At 45.4% G+C, this 16536-nt stretch overlaps 1 protein-coding gene across 1 annotated transcript in view; it reads right to left on the reverse strand.

The window, feature by feature from the left end:
• The window catches only part of KDM2A (lysine demethylase 2A), a 93803-nt gene extending 78967 nt beyond the window's left edge, over nucleotides 1-14836 (reverse strand). The window contains exons 1-2 of the mRNA XM_055415416.2: nucleotides 13805-14836; nucleotides 12476-12599 (exon numbers count right to left, since the gene is read on the reverse strand). Coding sequence (XP_055271391.1) covers nucleotides 12476-12517 — 42 coding nt within the window. The 5' untranslated portion in view covers nucleotides 12518-12599; nucleotides 13805-14836. The remainder of the gene's footprint in view (nucleotides 1-12475; nucleotides 12600-13804) is intronic.
• Nucleotides 14837-16536: the final 1700 nt, after the last annotated feature.

Raw genomic sequence — 16536 nt, forward strand, 5'->3', positions numbered from 1 at the left:
TTTCCCTGATCTATAAAATAGAGATAATAAAAGCACCTACTTCATACATTTGCAAGCATTAAATGAGTAAAAATACACAAATGCTTAGAACAGTGCCCGATAATCACAGGGCACCACAGTCCCTTGGCTTCCAAGGCACCGCTACTTTTGATTTTCCTCATATCGCTCTGTTCCCTCTTTCTCTCCCTCTTTGCAAGTCACTCCCAGTTTGAAGTGAAGTGAAAGTGAAAATTGCTTAGTCTTGTCCAACTCTTTGCGACCCCATGGACTATACAGTCCATGAAATTCTCCAGCCCAGAATACTGGAGTGAGTAGCCTTTCCCTTCTCCAAGGTCTCCAAGGGACCTTCCCAACCCAGGGATCAAACCCAGGTCTCCTGCATTGCAGGCGGATTCTTTACCAGCTGAGCCACAAGGGAAGCCCATGTGTGAACTACCACACATGTGCCGATGAGACCCAGTTGTATGCTAATAAGCTCTTCCTAAAGCCCAGAATGGGCCTTCCTTTGTGGCTCACACAGTGAAGAATCTGTCCGCAATGCAGGAGACCTGGGTTCAATCCCTGGGTGGGGAAGATCCCCTGAAGAAGGAAATGGCAACCCATTCCAGTATCCTTGCCTGAAAAATCCCATGGAATGAGAGCTTGGCAGGCTACATATAGTCCATGGGGTCGCAAAGAGTCAGACATGAGCGACTAACACTAACTAAAGCCCAGAACCACAGTCAGTTACCTACTCAACGGTTCTACCATGATATCTCACAGCTACTTCACCCTCAACCTATCCAAACTGACTCAAAACTGAATGCAAGCTCTTTCCTTCAATCTCCAAACCTGCTCTTCCTTCAGAGTGACTTGTATCTCAGTAAAAGGACTCCAGCAAACCATTCACACAAGAAAAACTTGCGAGTATATCCTCGTGTATACCCACTAACTTTGCCCTTCAACCAACCAACGAACCAAAGTCCTTTGACTCTATTTCCTAAATGTTTGTGAAGACCTCTATAATTCCATTGTCAGCCTCTCAAGCATACTAGCATTTTATCTTACCTGAACTGTTTTCATTCCAATCCCAAAGAAAGGCAATGCCAAAGAATGCTCAAACTACCACACAATTGCACTCATCTCACACATTACCAAAGTAAAGGTCAAAATTCTCAAAGTCAGGCTTCAACAGTACATGAACAGTGAACTTCCAGATGCTCAAGCTGGATTTTGAAAAGGCAGAGTAACCAGAGATCAAATTGCCAATATCTGCTGGATCACTCAATTCACTTCTGCTTTATTGACTATGCCAAAGCCTTTGGCTGTGTGGATCACAACAAACTGCGGAAAATTCTTCAAGAGATGGGAATACCAGACCACCTGACCTGCCTCTTGAGAAATCTGTATGCAGGTCAAGAAGCAACAATTAGAACTGGACATGGAAAAACAGATTGGTTCCATATCAGGAAAGGAGTACGTCAAGGCTGTATATTATCACCCTGCTTATTTAATTTATATGCAGAGTACATCATGAGAAACGCTGGGCTGGCTGAAGTACAAGCTGGAGTCAAGATGGCCGGGAAAAACATCAATAACCTCAGATATGCAGATGACACCACATTTACGGCAGAAAGCAAAGAACTAAAGAGCCTCTTGATAAAGTGAAAAAGTTGGCTTAAAGCTCAACATTCAGAAAACTAAGATCATGGCATCCAGTCCCATCACTTCATGGCAAATAGATGGGGAAACAGTGACAGACTTTATTTTGGGGGGCTCCAAAATCACTGCAGATGCTGACGGAAGCCATGAAATTAAAAGATGCCTGCTCCTTTGAAGAAAAGTTATGACCAACTTAGACAGCATATTAAAAAGCAGAGACATCACTTTGCTGACAAAGATTCATCTAATCAAAGCTATGGTTTTTCCAGTAGTTATGTATGGGTGTGAGAACGGGACTATAAAGAAAGCTGAGCACCAAAAAATTGATGCTTCTGAACTGCGGTGTTGGAGAAGACTCTTGAGAGTCCCATGGACTGCAAGGAGATCGAAGCAGTCAATCCTAAAGGAAATCAGTTCTGAATATTCATTGGAAGGACTGATGCTGAATTTGAAACTCCAATCCTTTGGCCACTTGATGCGAAGAACTAACTGGAAAAGACCCTGATGTGGGAAAGACTGAAGGCAGGAGAAGGGGACGACAGAGGAGATGGCTGGATGGCATCACCGACTCGATGGACGTTGAGTTTGAGTAAGCTCCGGGAGATGGTGATGGACAGGGAAGTCCGGTGTGCTGCAGTCCGTGGGGTTGCAAAGAGTCGAACACGTGTGAGCGGCTGAACTGAACCACAGTAGCTTCCATCGGTCTCACCAAATCCATTCTTGTCTCTCCCTGATCCTTTCTCTACACGGCAGCTACTGATACTAGTCTACTGATACTAGCATGTTATACTCCTCTGCTGAACTTCTGCATTCCCACTGCATTCACAATAAAGCCCTACTTGACCCCTGATAGTCCATTCTGAAGGAGTTCGATCCTGGGTGTTCATTGGAAGGACTGATGCTAAAGCTGCAACTCCAATACTTTGGCCACCTCATGCGACGAGTTGACTCACTGGAAAAGACTCTGATGCTGGGAAGGATTGGGGGTGGGAGGAGAAGGAGACGACAGAGAATGAGATGGCTGGATGGCATCACCAACTCGATGGACATGAGTTTGAGTGAACTCCGGGAGTTGGTGATGGACAGGGAGGCCTGGTGTGCTGTGATTCATGGGGTCGCAAAGAGTCGGACACGACTGAGCGACTGAACTGAACCTTGATTTTAATTGTCTCCACCACTCACTTCTCTCCAGTTACACTGTTCTTTCTGGTTTTATTTGGCTGGTAGGTTCCTGAAACATGTCAGATTCCTTTCAACTTCGGTGGTGGGGTGGGGCAAGGGGGGCAGCTTTGCTTATGATAATCACTTCTCCCTTTTGCCTGGTTACCTCATGGTCACCCTTCAGGTGTCGGCTTTAAAGGCTTTCTCAAGAAAAGGTGTTCTCTAATGCCTGCTGGCACTCCTGAAGCTTAGATTACGTCACCCTATTATACACCTTCATTGCCTCCTATATTTATCTTTATAGTCCTTTGTGTAACTATAACTAACATCACTAGCATTAAGTATTTAATATCTGACTTCCCTAACACTGTACTCTTGTGGCAGAGGGACCATGCCTCCCTGGCTCCTCACTGTATCCCAAGCACTCTGCCTGGTGCCTGACATGTGGTTAAGTGCTTGAAACATTTTCTCATTCCTACCTCAGGGCTTTGCAGATCCCTCAGCCTAGAGCTCTGCTGACCCAGATCTGGTCATTCAAGCCCTTGATCTTCACAAGACTGGCTCCGCATCACTCGGGTCTCAGTTACAAAACACAATCTTCTCACTGAGCCTTTACCAATGACCCAAGCTCAAGGAGTGATCCCCACACTAAAGTATTTCATCCCCCCTCTTAATATCTTCAAAGTATCCAACACTACCTGAAACCACAGTTATTTAAAGTTCTAAAAAAGCAAGGCCCAAGTTAAGTGCCTAACACAGATTAAGTATTCAGCAAACATTTAAGTGAATGAATCTCCTGAATGAGAAAACATGATTTGGAGAACACCCTAAATGGCAAAACATTTACAAGCTGTACTCCAATGAAGATGAAGAAGAGACAGTGTATCTTAGACTGCCTACCATGAATCCTGGCTCTTTCCCTACTTAGCTGTATGCATGCTTAGTCGCTCAGTAGTCTCCGACTCTCTGCGACCCCGTGGGCTGTGGCCTGCCAGGTTCCTCTGTCCACAGGATTCTCTAGGCAAGAATACTGGAGTGGGCTGCCATTCCCTTCTCCACAATCTTCCTGACCCAAGGATTGAACCCAGGTCTCCTGCACTGCAGGTGAATTCTTTACTGTCTGAGCCACTGGCTCAACTTACTTAGCTTTACAACCTCTGGTAAGTTACTTAACTGCACTATGCCTCAGTTTCCAAACCAGAAAATGGGAATCATAGAACCTACCTCAAGGGGTTGCTAAAAATTAAATTAGTTAATATATGTAAAATGCCAGTACCAAGCACACAATGTACACTCAATTAATGTGTACTACTATCTATCAGACAGGACTTTCTCCCCCTGTTTCAAATATACAAGGTGGCTTTTCGTTTATCTCATCCATCCAAAAAGCACCCCCCCTTTTTTTTTCTTTTGCACCCTGTGCAACTCCAGTGGCATCTTTCACACAGTTTAAGAAATGTGAATGATACCCTCCGGAATTGTGTAACATGGTAGCCCCATTCCCATTTCCTAGCAACTCCCAGAATTGTGGTTATCAAAACAATAAGATGACCAAAAGACAAAAAATAGAAACGTACTTTGGAAATGATTAAAATACTACAAATCAAGCACTATATTTACAAATCTACACTCTCTCGAAGTTACTGTCAAAAAAAGGAAGGGCTGGCTACTGTTGCTAAGTCATTTTAGTCGTGTCCAACTCTGTGTGACCCCATAGACGGCAGTCCACCAGGCATCCCCGTCCCTGGGATTCTCCAGGCAAGAACACTGGAGTGGGTTGCCATTTCCTTCTCCAATACATGAAAGTGAAAAGTCGCTCAGTTGTGTCTGACTCTTAGCAACCCCATGCACTGCAGCCTACCAGGATCCTCCGCCCATGGGATTTTCCAGGTAAGAGTACTGGAGTGGGTTGCCATTGCCTTCTCCAAGGGCTGGCTAGATGATACAAAAAAGTTTTGACACAAAAGCATTTGTAACTTCTGTGATCCAGGGATATAAGGAAATGAGTTAAGGTTGGGGCTACCTTAAACTCACATTGAGGGTCACAACCAGTTCATCACTGTTTCTCAGGAAGAGCCATGGGTTATTCAGCCACAGGGTAATGAACAATATTTCAATATTTTCTCGTGTCAATACCAAACCCTTTATCTTTTTTTTCTATTCTTCAAAGAGAGTATCAAAACATTTATTGTAACTTTATTATTGATCTCAAGACAGTGAGTATTTACTTTGGTTACCCACATTAGTTGATCTTAGAATAAATAAGTGAAGTAAAAGTCACTCAGTCATGTCCAACTCTTTGCGATCCTATGGGCTATAGCCTGCCAGGCTCCTCCATCCATGGAATTCTCCAGGTAAGAATACTGGAGTGGGTAACCATTCCCTTCTCCAGGGGAATCTTCCCAGGTCTCCCACATTGCAAAGTGGATTCTTTACCATCTGAGCTACCAGGGAATAAGTTAAAAGGAGTAATAAAGAAATCTGCAACTAGGTTGAGGACTTGTCATGACCATGAAGTTACTTCTGTGAAAATTCAACAACAAAAAACCCATTTCATGCTTATTTAGGCAAAGCCCTGAAAAACGCAATCTGAGATGATTTCAAGATGTTCCGTGTTGGACTTAAACCTCTAAGATTAACAGAAGATAATCAGGATGGAGACCCAGAACCCACTGACTGAATTTCTCTCTTTAAATCTGAATTCAAACTCCCACTATTAACACTGGATAATTCTCTGTTGTAGGAAATGTTTAACGGCATGTTTTAACAGCATCCCTAGTCTCTACTCACTAAAATACCAGCAGTACACCCCTGGTCTGACTATCAAAAATGTCTCCAGATATTGCCAAATTTCCCCCGATAGGGCAAAAATCACCCCCAGCTGAGAATCTCTGCTTTAAATAAATCTGTCCCAACTGTCTAAAATATCCACCAATATTCTCACCTCCCTCTTTTAAAAACCCTCCCACTGATCTTCCTGATAATCGAGATAATCCCAGAGTCCACCTTAATTCATTTATCTTTGTCTCCAGAATCCTCAGAATTCACTTAGCAGTACAACTCCCTCAGTAACAGGTCAGTTCTCTTGTTTTAAGCTAGAGTTGCTAATGCAGTTTGTACAAGGACTCTGGGCTCACAATCCCCAGTCAAGCAATCTTTTCCTTCAAAATACACTGCCATCCATCAGACAGCAAGTTTTGTCAGTCATTCATTGCCCAAGTGTCTTGCTTCTATCCTTCCTTTCCATTTCTACTATCCACACCCCAGAGTGGTGGTTCTGAAACTTCTGCACGAATCAAAACCACCTGGCTTGTTAAAAACACTGGTCGCTGGGCCCCAACCCCAGAGTTTCTGATCCAGCAAGAATGGGGCAGGGTCCGAAAATAAGCATTTCTGCGCAGCTCCCAGATTCACAGATAAGATCTACCTTGCTGGTAAGGGGACCACAGTTTGAGAACCACTGTACTTAAGTGCAGGTACCTATCACCTCAAGAGGTAATCTGTTTCAATCTTCTTTCAGACACCTTCCTGACATAAAACTACAAAAATATTACTCCTAAAACAACACTCTGATCAAATCAGTGTTCAATTAAAAATAAACCATAACTTGTAGTGGCTCTCTATTTTTCATACCCAGCTTTCATAATTGTTTAAAATGTGTTCCCTACATTATCAACACTACCTCCCAAAACAAATCATCTACTTTAGTCCTATTAACCTAACAGCTTACCAGACCCCCCACTCCATAGTAAGGCTTATGCTATCTTTACCTTCTGCAAGGCCATCCTCTTCCCTCCTCCTCTACCTACCTGAAGGAGGCCTTCACCACTGTATTTGTCAAAACCACTGGTTTGGTCACTATCTGCTGCCTTTTATCTTTATGCTTTAAGTTTTTACCAAGTACTCACAGATAGAGAAAACCCCCAAGAACCTAAAATTTAAAACAGAAAACAATGATGAGTGACATGCATAAATAAAAGACATATATACAAACTACACAAATATTGCTATTTTAATAGACCAAGTGCAATAAGTTCAGAATTGACAAAAAAAAATGAAAGAACACACTAACTTTTAAAAAACATGATCAAATGTTGGCTGTCAAGTAGTTGCAGCCATCTCATTTAGGACATTAAGTAGTTACATTAACTACTTAAAAGAAATTGCAAAAGTAGCTTCAAAAAAAGATAAAACTCTCAGTTTACAACTTCCTACAACAGAAGTACCTATTTGTTTTCGGTATGAAATACACTGCGAGAGAGATGACACGGAGTGAAAGGAGAAACAGGGTTCAAGGTCTGGCTCCACCCCTTATCAACTTTGTGATCCTGGTCAAGTCAAGGCAGCTCCCTAGGCCTCGACTTCCATAATAAAAATATTAAGGTTTAAAATTATACCATCTACCTTACAGGGTTGTTTTTAGGATTAAATAAGGTAACGTGTTTGAAAGAACCTGGCCCAATACCTAACACATGATAAATGTTTACTGAATTTTAAGCTCTGCTGATAGGAAAGCACAATGCAAAAACACAGTATTATCCCAAAAGTGAGACCAAGAGAGCAAATTAATAAAACCTGACTAAGGACGTCCATTCCCTAAGAAGAAAAATAAAGAGAGACATAAAATAAGAATGTTATGTCCCTCTGCATGGTATATATCAAATGTATCCATTCCCCAACTTAATAGTCAAAACCAAGACTTGAGATAAACACAACCACCATCACTTTCAACTTCACAACCATAAGCTTGTCTTAAAAGTCAGCAAAAACCTTAATATAGAAGGTTTTGCTTTTGAACTGTGGTGTTGGAGAAGACTCTTGAGAGTCCCTTGGACTGCAAGGAGATCCAACCAGTCCATTCTGAAGGAGATCAATCCTGGGTGTTCACTGGAAGGACTGATGCTAAAGCTGAAACTCCAATACTTTGGCCACCTCATGCGATGAGTTGACTCACTGGAAAAGACTCTGACGCTAGGAGGGATTGGGGGCGGGAGGAGACGGGGACGACAGAGAATGAGATGGCTGGATGGCAGCACCGACTCAATGGACATGAGTTTGAGTGAACTCCGGGAGTTGGTGATGGACAGGGAGGCCAGGCATGCTGTGATTCATGGGGTCGCAAAGAGTCGGACATGACTGAGCGACTGAACTGAACTGAACAGGATTTGATGAAGAACTTAAAATTCAGACTGAGCTTTTCCAGTTAACTAATACTGTCTTGTTTCAGTGGCCTGCTGCTGCTGCTGCTGCTGCTAAGTCGCTTCAGTCGTGTCCGACTCTGTATGACCCCATAGACGGAAGCCCACCAGGCTCCCCCTTCCCTGGGATTCTCCAGGCAAGAACACTGGATTGGGTTGCCATGTCCTTCTCCAATGTGTGAAAGTGAAAAGTGAAGTCGCTCAGTCGTGTCCGATCCTTAGCGACCCCACGGACTGCAGCCTACCAGGCTCCTCCATCCATGGGATTTTCTAGGCAATAGTACTAAATACTATAAATACGTTCACGTGGCAGGTTTGCTACACGCTCTTCATTTGCTAGAGCTCAGGCATTATGGTTCTTATGTACATACTGCAGAACCCAAAACCCCAACAGTGTGTGCATCCCTGTACACCAGATTCTGCTCCATTCTTGATCTATTCCTAGCAGTCAAGAAAACTCAGGGGGGAAAAAAAGTATTTATGCAGGGTTTCCACAACATCAACAAATACTTATTGAGCATTTTCTATATATTGCAGACTGAGAGCACTTTCTTCTCTCTTTTTGAGGCTACTTATTAAGCACTTTCTATGTGTCAGGCACTATTCAAAGCATCTAGTAGACATCACAAACAAAAACAAAGCGCCTAATCTCAAGGAGCTTACACTCTAAAACGGAGATATATGCACAAACAAACTTAAGTATGATAGTGATGAGTGCTCAGCAAAATAAAACAAAGAATAGGGCTTAAATACATCCCTCATTCTGTATTTGGATTCCCAAAATACAGGTCACTGTGGAAGACTGATGCTTAAGTATAAAAAATTAGCTCCCTCATCATCTGCATTTTGAATACCAAAAATAGGCAATAAGATTTTCCTATATTACTAGGAAAGAGACTGCAACAATGTACTCTTTCACCAATAGAGACTGACAGTTAAGTCTAATGGAATAATTATAAACAAGCAAATTCAATGATTTAGACCATGCTATAATTTTTTTAATTGTTAAGCTATGGGAAAAAAATGGCTTAAAATTAGGTTTTTGTGTTGCCTGGTCTATTCCTGGCCAGAAAAACCTTACAGAGGGGACATTCAAAGTGGGACTGTTTGTAAAAGGGTTAATCTGTTCATTGCTCCTGAATCGGGGGATACAATTTTAAGGATAACCCAAAGGAAGGTGAAAATATCATAAGGGATTGGTGCCCTCAGTTTCCTGCAACATATAAATGATTCAGCTACTTCAGAGAGAATCATATATAAGGCACATTAACAGGATGGAGCATCCAACAGTGTAATAACATCCTTTAGAAAATCTCTTAATTTCATCATCAAGATTGACAAGCAAGCTGAACTCTTAAGTAAATCAGCATCTTTCCCTTCAGATAACAGTACCAGCTCAAGTCAAGAGAAAAAAGTATAACTTCTCTTACCCTGAAGCATACTGTCTGAAGTATACTGTCTTCGCTTTCTTTTTACACTAATTTAGTCATTCATTTGTTTCTACAATTGCCTTTGGCAGGGGCTAGTGAATTTTCTCCATACCAAATGTAACTACACCTTACTCATTTACTTTCACGCACATTATTTTGCCCGTGACTTTCTATGCAATAGCAAGAACTACTCAGAATTGGTGTGACTTCAAAAACCTAAAAGACCATCAACTACAACCGCTAAGGATTTAACTAATATTTTAGACTAAGAAACTCTAAAATACTATGTAGAACATTCCCTGTAAATGAACACTTAAATACACATGGCTGTGACAAGCATTCAAAACTGCTCCAACACTTTGGCTCCTGAAACCAAATTAAGGAACAAAAGTTCCATAATTAGTACCTGACAGTTTCTCAGTAAGGTCCTACATCCAAATTTACTAGAAATACAGAAATAAGTCATCTTTACCTCAGGACAACCAAATAACCACCCATCACCAAAAGTGAAGGTTCTATTCCTCTCACTTAAATACCTCCTTAGGGATGTCAACTTGCCATGGAGAGCTATCTGGCTTTCTTCTAGAATTCTATACACAAAACTACTAATATTTTCATTAAAAACAAAATACTTTCATTAAAAACATACATACCATCTTCAAAGGTGTAATTCTCCTCCACAAATACTAGTTTGACAAAAGAAAAGCCAATTTTTAAAAATCATTTCTGATGTTTTAAAAGATGACTTGTCACAAAGATGATATAAACATCATAATTTATCTCACCAAATCCAAGTCAGTTAAAAGCATTAAAGAGGATCTATTCAATCATGAATTATACATGTTCTTATTAGTAAGGACACAACTTTCTTCTTTTTAAGATACGTGAAAGGTTCTCGATATAAAGAAGTTTTGTTCCAACAGAGTCTGGACTCGGACTGTTAATATTGGAGCTACATTTTCTCTCCCAAGAAGCAGTTTTGAAGATATGTCAGAGGGACCACCATTTAGATTCTGTCCTCTAAAACAATATGGAAGTAAAAGCTGGTAAGACTGTAATCAATATACTAAGTGATTGTATTCGACAAATATATGGCATGAAACCAAACTTTAATCATAAAGCGAAGTTAGTATACCTGTCATTTATTCTCTTTCAAACTTTATGTTCCATGGCCAGTAACTGCAAAGGAAAACTAAATTCTATACTCTGACCTACTTTAAAGAGACACAGTGTTATAACTACTGCAAAAATTAGCCTTTATATCTTCATGTTAGTCTTAAAATTCCTCAAATAACTAACCTAATACAGAATTCTATGTGTTTGACACAGAGCCATTAAGAGCTCGGTAGGCACACCGCCATTCGAATAAGCCACCAATATCACATCAAAAGTTATGTTATGGAAGGGATTTACACTTCAGATATAATTCTGTCATGTAATTTTAAAAAGGAAAACAAACATCAGTCACTCTAAACTCCAAGATTATTACCCAAAATTGTAAGAAAGATTCTCCCAAAATTTGTGCTTTATCCTCTTACACAACACTTTACAAAATCACAAACCAGAAGGAAAAATATGCTAGATAAAGAAAGGTTAATGTGTGCAACAGGTAGCAATCATTTTACAATTAAAAAAAAAACTTACCAGGACAAAAATCACACTTACCACTACCTTTCTACCTTGTTAAAAAATGTGAAAACTTGTTTTGAAAGACTAGATCCCAACATCTCTTATTTACAAAACAGCTCAGCAATCCTACCAGCTGACATGATAAAAACGAATTCCAAATAGCAGTAACTAACTGGGAAAGAGTTTCGCAGCATCTTCTTTCTTTTCCCAAAGAAAAATTGAACTGAAGAAATTTCAAAACAAAAAATAAATCCTAAACGTACAAAATTCCACTAATGATATACTTTATTTATAAAAGTTGGAGATAAAGAATTATAACCTCAACAGATTGGGAAACGCGAAGTAAACCTCTGAAATAAGGTTTACCAGAACATTATTGCCTACTGGACATATTAATACTTGCCAACATACACCACACCTTTTCAACAGTCACATTAAGGGGGGTGGGGGATGGGGGTGGGATGAACAGGTTATTCTCAAAGAATCTGGAGATCAACAGAAAAAGCTTTAGAGAATCATTCTTTTTTCCTCCAGATTCAGTCTAAAATGCAGAGCCAAGTAAAACCAGCATAAATTCCTTTAGCTAATCTTCTAAGTCTTTCAGTTCACCAAATTTACATAATTCAGACAGTTCTGTGGCTTTCCTCATTCCCCACTCTACAAACATAAATTCAAAATTCTGAAATGAATATATGGTGAGTATTAATAAAGCTCTCTTTGATGAAGAAAAACAAAAATCAAATTCTTTAACTCCAGCAGGGAAACCCTGAGAGGAAAACGGCCTAAAGGACAAAGTATCCTCATGCAGACACAAGCTAATTCCCTCCAAATCATTACTAAGTAGAAATTTATTTCCATAAGAGAGATTACATACATCCTTCCCAAAATACAAAATACAGAACTTTATCAGCATCCAGTATTCTACCTTCTCTCAATCAATACCCTTCAACACTATCAATGTTAATTTGTGTTTTAAAAAAAAAACCTTAGTTCTACTCCCCAGATCAAAGCCACAGATCTTGATACACCATAATCTATAAAAATAATTATACAGAGCTATCCTTCCTCCAATAGCTTTGCTCCTAAAATTTACATTCTAATCTAATTCAATCAATTAGATTTATTACAATTCAGTATTTTGGAATCCTTGTCAGGCTGTAATTCACAAAATCGTCTGATTTACAATCGTTTTGGCAGACGTTAAAGGCTACCTATACATTCATTTCCAAATAGGATGACTATTACGGCTGTAACTACTTGGCCTAAAACCCACAGAAGATATTATCTTCCCTCCTCCTCCGGGGCAGAGAAAAAGACACCTGAAAAGTTTTAATCACAGTATCTTCACAAATGGAAACAAGATAGTTATTCTGCTTCAAAACTGAAGGGAAAAAAAAAAGGCAAGTAAATACTAACCAATCTCTGGCTGTAACGAATCCTTTCTTCTTCGGGTTCCATCTCTCACTCTTCTGTTGAAATTACAGAAAGAAACCACTCCAGGGCTGCCTTCCTCTTCCTCCTTAGGAACCAGATTGCAACACTGAAGAATAATGATAGGAGCAGAGATGAGAACTCATCCTCGAACTCAAGCTTTTTCCCTTGCAATGAAGTATTTAGGATATGTGTAAGTTAAAGTTTTCCTAAGAAACCGGGTTCCTCTTCACCAGTTTGGGAACTCTCAGCTTTGGGGCAAGTGGTTCCAAACCAAGATCAACAATCACATTACAACTGTCTGAGGCCTATAGGCAAAAGAAGATGGTTTCAGTTCCTTACAGTCGGGCTACACCACTTGTTTCTCCCCACAGGATTACAATAGGCAAGGCTCCCCTTCACGGCAACATTAGCAAAAAAAAAAAAAACGCGGGGGCGGGGGGGGGGGGCGGGTAGTACTTTTCTCTCCTAGAGCTGACCAGGTAAAGCAGGCACTGAACTAATCCAGATCCTAACCAAAATAGTTCTTTCATAGAAACTAAAGGACAGACTAACTACATAAAGAGAACAAGAAATGAGGATTGAAATGAAGACTCCAAAACAATTTCCTATACACCTCTAGTAAAATCCGTATACAATCGTCGCCGTCCTTCCTAAACTCCCCGGATCTTTTCATTCCCAAAACAACGCTCCACCCCAACACAAGATGCGTACAACTCTGAAACAAATTCAAGAGAGTTGCAAAGCAGAAACAAAAATTGATCAGATCTTTCTGTTTAAAGTAATAAGATATTTTACTTATATAGACATATAAGTCAAATTCATCTTTTCCAAACATTAAAGACCGGTTTGTGCGACAGTCGATCCCTAATACCAAGGTTTTTCTTTTTCCTAAATAATTCTCAGGGATAATGGCTTCCACAGAGAATGCCGATTTTTTTTCTTTTTTGTAACTACATTATGGCCACGTTTAAGAGCATCCTTTCAAAACTGCTACGAGACCCGAGGACCCGATGACACAGTTTGCAATAGCAGTTCGTGGCAGAGCCCTCCTGGAGGAAGCCCTCGCCCCAAGTCGGGAGGCAAACCGTGTTTGCACCCCCTGGACGAGGACAGCCCGGGCTTGGGAACAGTCAGGGCCAGAGAAGAAAAAAATGGCAAATCTCGCCGGGTTCCCCCCGGGAAAGGCATTTCAATGGTTCGTTCACCCATTGGAAAAAGAAATAGAAACTTTACATTAAGTCTTTAGATAACACAACGAACCAAAACTTCCAAAGGGGGAGGGGGGTAAACGATAGGAGGGGGAAATCTCACCGGGGATTTTGCTCGTGAGTTCTTGTCCAAGTGAGAAGTGAAAGATTCCAAAAACTGAGAAGAAAAATTAAATCCCAAACGTCGTCTTCGGTTTTTTTCCGTGGATCAATCCAGTATCCAGAGGGTCAGAGCGACCCGGAAAAGAGAGGAAACAGTTGCTGAATCAAACCTCCTCTTCTGGCTTTGGAGACCGGGAGTCGGAGGCGTCAGGAGAGGGGAGCGCGACCCCTCGGCGCCGGGCCCGGGGCGCCCCCGCCTCCTCCGGGCGAGCGGTCAGCAGCCCGGGCGCAAGCCCCGGACCAGCCCCGGCCGCGGGGAGCGCCCTGTTCGCCGTGCCCTCGGCGAGCTGCCGCTCGGCCGCCTCCAGAGCCCGGGAGCGACGGCCGATCAGCTGAGACCGGCCGCCCCGAGGCTGCCCGCGCCGCCCCGGCCCCCCGGAACGCGGGCCCCGGCCCCGGGGGGCGGAGAGGGCGGGAGCGGCGCGGTGCGCCGGGCTGGGGGCCCCGGGTCCCCTCGCGTCTCCCCCTCAGCCCGAGCTCCGCGCTGCGGGACGAGCCCCCGGCTACTCCCCAGTCGCAGAGGAAGGATTCCGGGGGATGGGCCCCCTTGGCGTTGCCCCTCCTCCCGGAGCGCCCCCTGCCCAGGATAGACAGAGCGGCGACAGGCCCAGCCGCTGGGAAGGTGCTCTGCGAGCCGCAGCCGCCACCGCCGCCGCCGCCGCCGGGGAGGGGTGTTGTTTCCCTCACACAGGAGGAGCCGCTGAAGCAGCCGCCGCCATTTTGAACCCGTCAGACTCTCACATACACACAGCTCCTCCGCGGCGCACTGCGCAGGCGCCGCCTCCCCACCCCTCCTTCGGCTCGCCGCTTCGGCCCCCACCCCGCTTCAAGCCTCTCTTCGCTCCTTACCGCTCTCCGGGGTGCACGTGAACGCGCACGCGTCACTCCCCTCGAACGCGGACACTTTGCCGGCGCGCGCACGCGCGGATGCGTCGGCCTCGAATCGCCCGCGCCCGCGACGCCGACGCGGCTCCCCGCCCCGCCTCGCGTCAGCCCGCCCGCCCTCCCGCCGGCCCGCCGGCCCACCGCCCCCGCTCGCCGTCGGCCTTCTTCCAGGGCCCCGGCTCGGCCCGCTGCTCGCGCCTGCGCGCAGACCACGGATCCTCCTCCGCGCGCGCCCTGCCCCCCACACGCCCTCGCTCGAACACACACTTCGCCTCCGTGACCCCGCCCCTCGCCGGCCAGCTGCGCCGGCGGCCCTCCCCCACCTCGCCCGGGAGGGCGGTGACCCCCGACCCCCCAGAAAGCACAACACCCCCCAAGCAGTGGGGAGAAGCGCCCCGGTCCCCTTCAGCCGCCCTCTGCCCCAGTCAGCCCGTCACAGTCACACAACCTGAGGGCCGGGCGGCCTGGGCGAGGGCAGCCGTTGCCCGCCTCAAAGCGGGGGCCTTCCCGGGGTCAGGCCTCTGGGCCGGGTCGGCCAGACTGCCCAGGGCGAAGGGGCGCAGGGAAGGGGCGCCTTCCCGCCGGCTGCCCTCCCCTCGCGCGCCCGCCGCTGGGCCGCGGCCGGCCTGCCCGCCATCTCCGGGCAGGCCCTTGGCGCCCCCGCCGCGGGGCCCGTCCGCCCTCGGCTCTGGGGGCTGCTCGGTGCAGCAGCCCGGCCCCGCCTCACCCACTCCTCGCCGCTCCGAAGGGGCAGGAAACGGGAGTAGCATGTCTGTCCTGGGCTCGGCTCCCCTGGGGGGAGCTCCGGGCGCTTGACAAGGGCCTCCACAGGTACCAGGCTCGGGAGTGGTCGCCGCGACGGCCCGGGGGCGTTGGCGGCCGGCGCGCCCACCGCGGCCCCGAGGCGCCCGGGGAGGTGGCCCTGGAAGCCCCCGCTCCTTGGCCACGCTCAGGTTTCCGCAGCGCCCGTGCCCCCGGCGGCCCGGGTGGGACGTGACCCCGCCCCCGGCGAGTCGGGGCGCCCCCCACGGAGGGGTGCGCGAGCCGTCCTCGGCCCCCGGGCCGACCCCGCCGCCCCGGGCCGCGGCGGGCGCGGGAGGCCCGGCCGGGAAGATGTCGTCTCTCGGTGCGCGCAGCTTCACGCGAGGGTCAGCGACGGGGCAGCGGCCGCCGAGCCGTGCCAGCCCTGCCCACGAACGGGCTCCCGTGGCTCGACAGCTGCCCGACGGGCTTGCAGGCTGGGGACGTCGTCGGAGCCCGGCCGGAGGTATCTGAGCAACGCCATGCGAGCAGCCCAACCGCGATCAGGGCATTTCCCCAGCCAATCTCGTGCTTTGGGGCCCGTTTAAATTATAAATCCGGTAAAGGACCGTGGCTTGGGCGTTACGCACCCGGGTCAGCTCTACTGGCTTCACTACACTCTTGCTGAGAGGTGTCACACATATCTTTTTTCCTCCCTGCCTTGGTTTCCTACCGTTTAAACTCTTGATTCCTGGGATCTGAAGATGGAGAGAGGAAAGGCATGCAGGGAATCATACAACTGCCATAAACAACCTCAAACTCTTTTAGGAAAACGTTAGAGGAAGACAATGATTGTAATAATGATTGAGAGTTCGGTTTGAACTCTAGGGTAAAGGCAGTATGTAAACTCAAGGTATTATAATTTATTTTTAGCACGTGAGATTTTTCTACGTGCAAACTTGGGGGTCTTTACAGATATTCTCTGCTTTGTCTCACGATATCTTTGGAAATAAGCTAAAGGGCCCAGTAGCATTATATCATTTCAAA

The sequence above is a fragment of the Moschus berezovskii genome, chromosome 25 (genome assembly GCF_049115385.1).
Source record: "Moschus berezovskii isolate FMDL1 chromosome 25, NW_MosBer_1.0, whole genome shotgun sequence".
NCBI lineage: Eukaryota > Metazoa > Chordata > Mammalia > Artiodactyla > Moschidae > Moschus > Moschus berezovskii.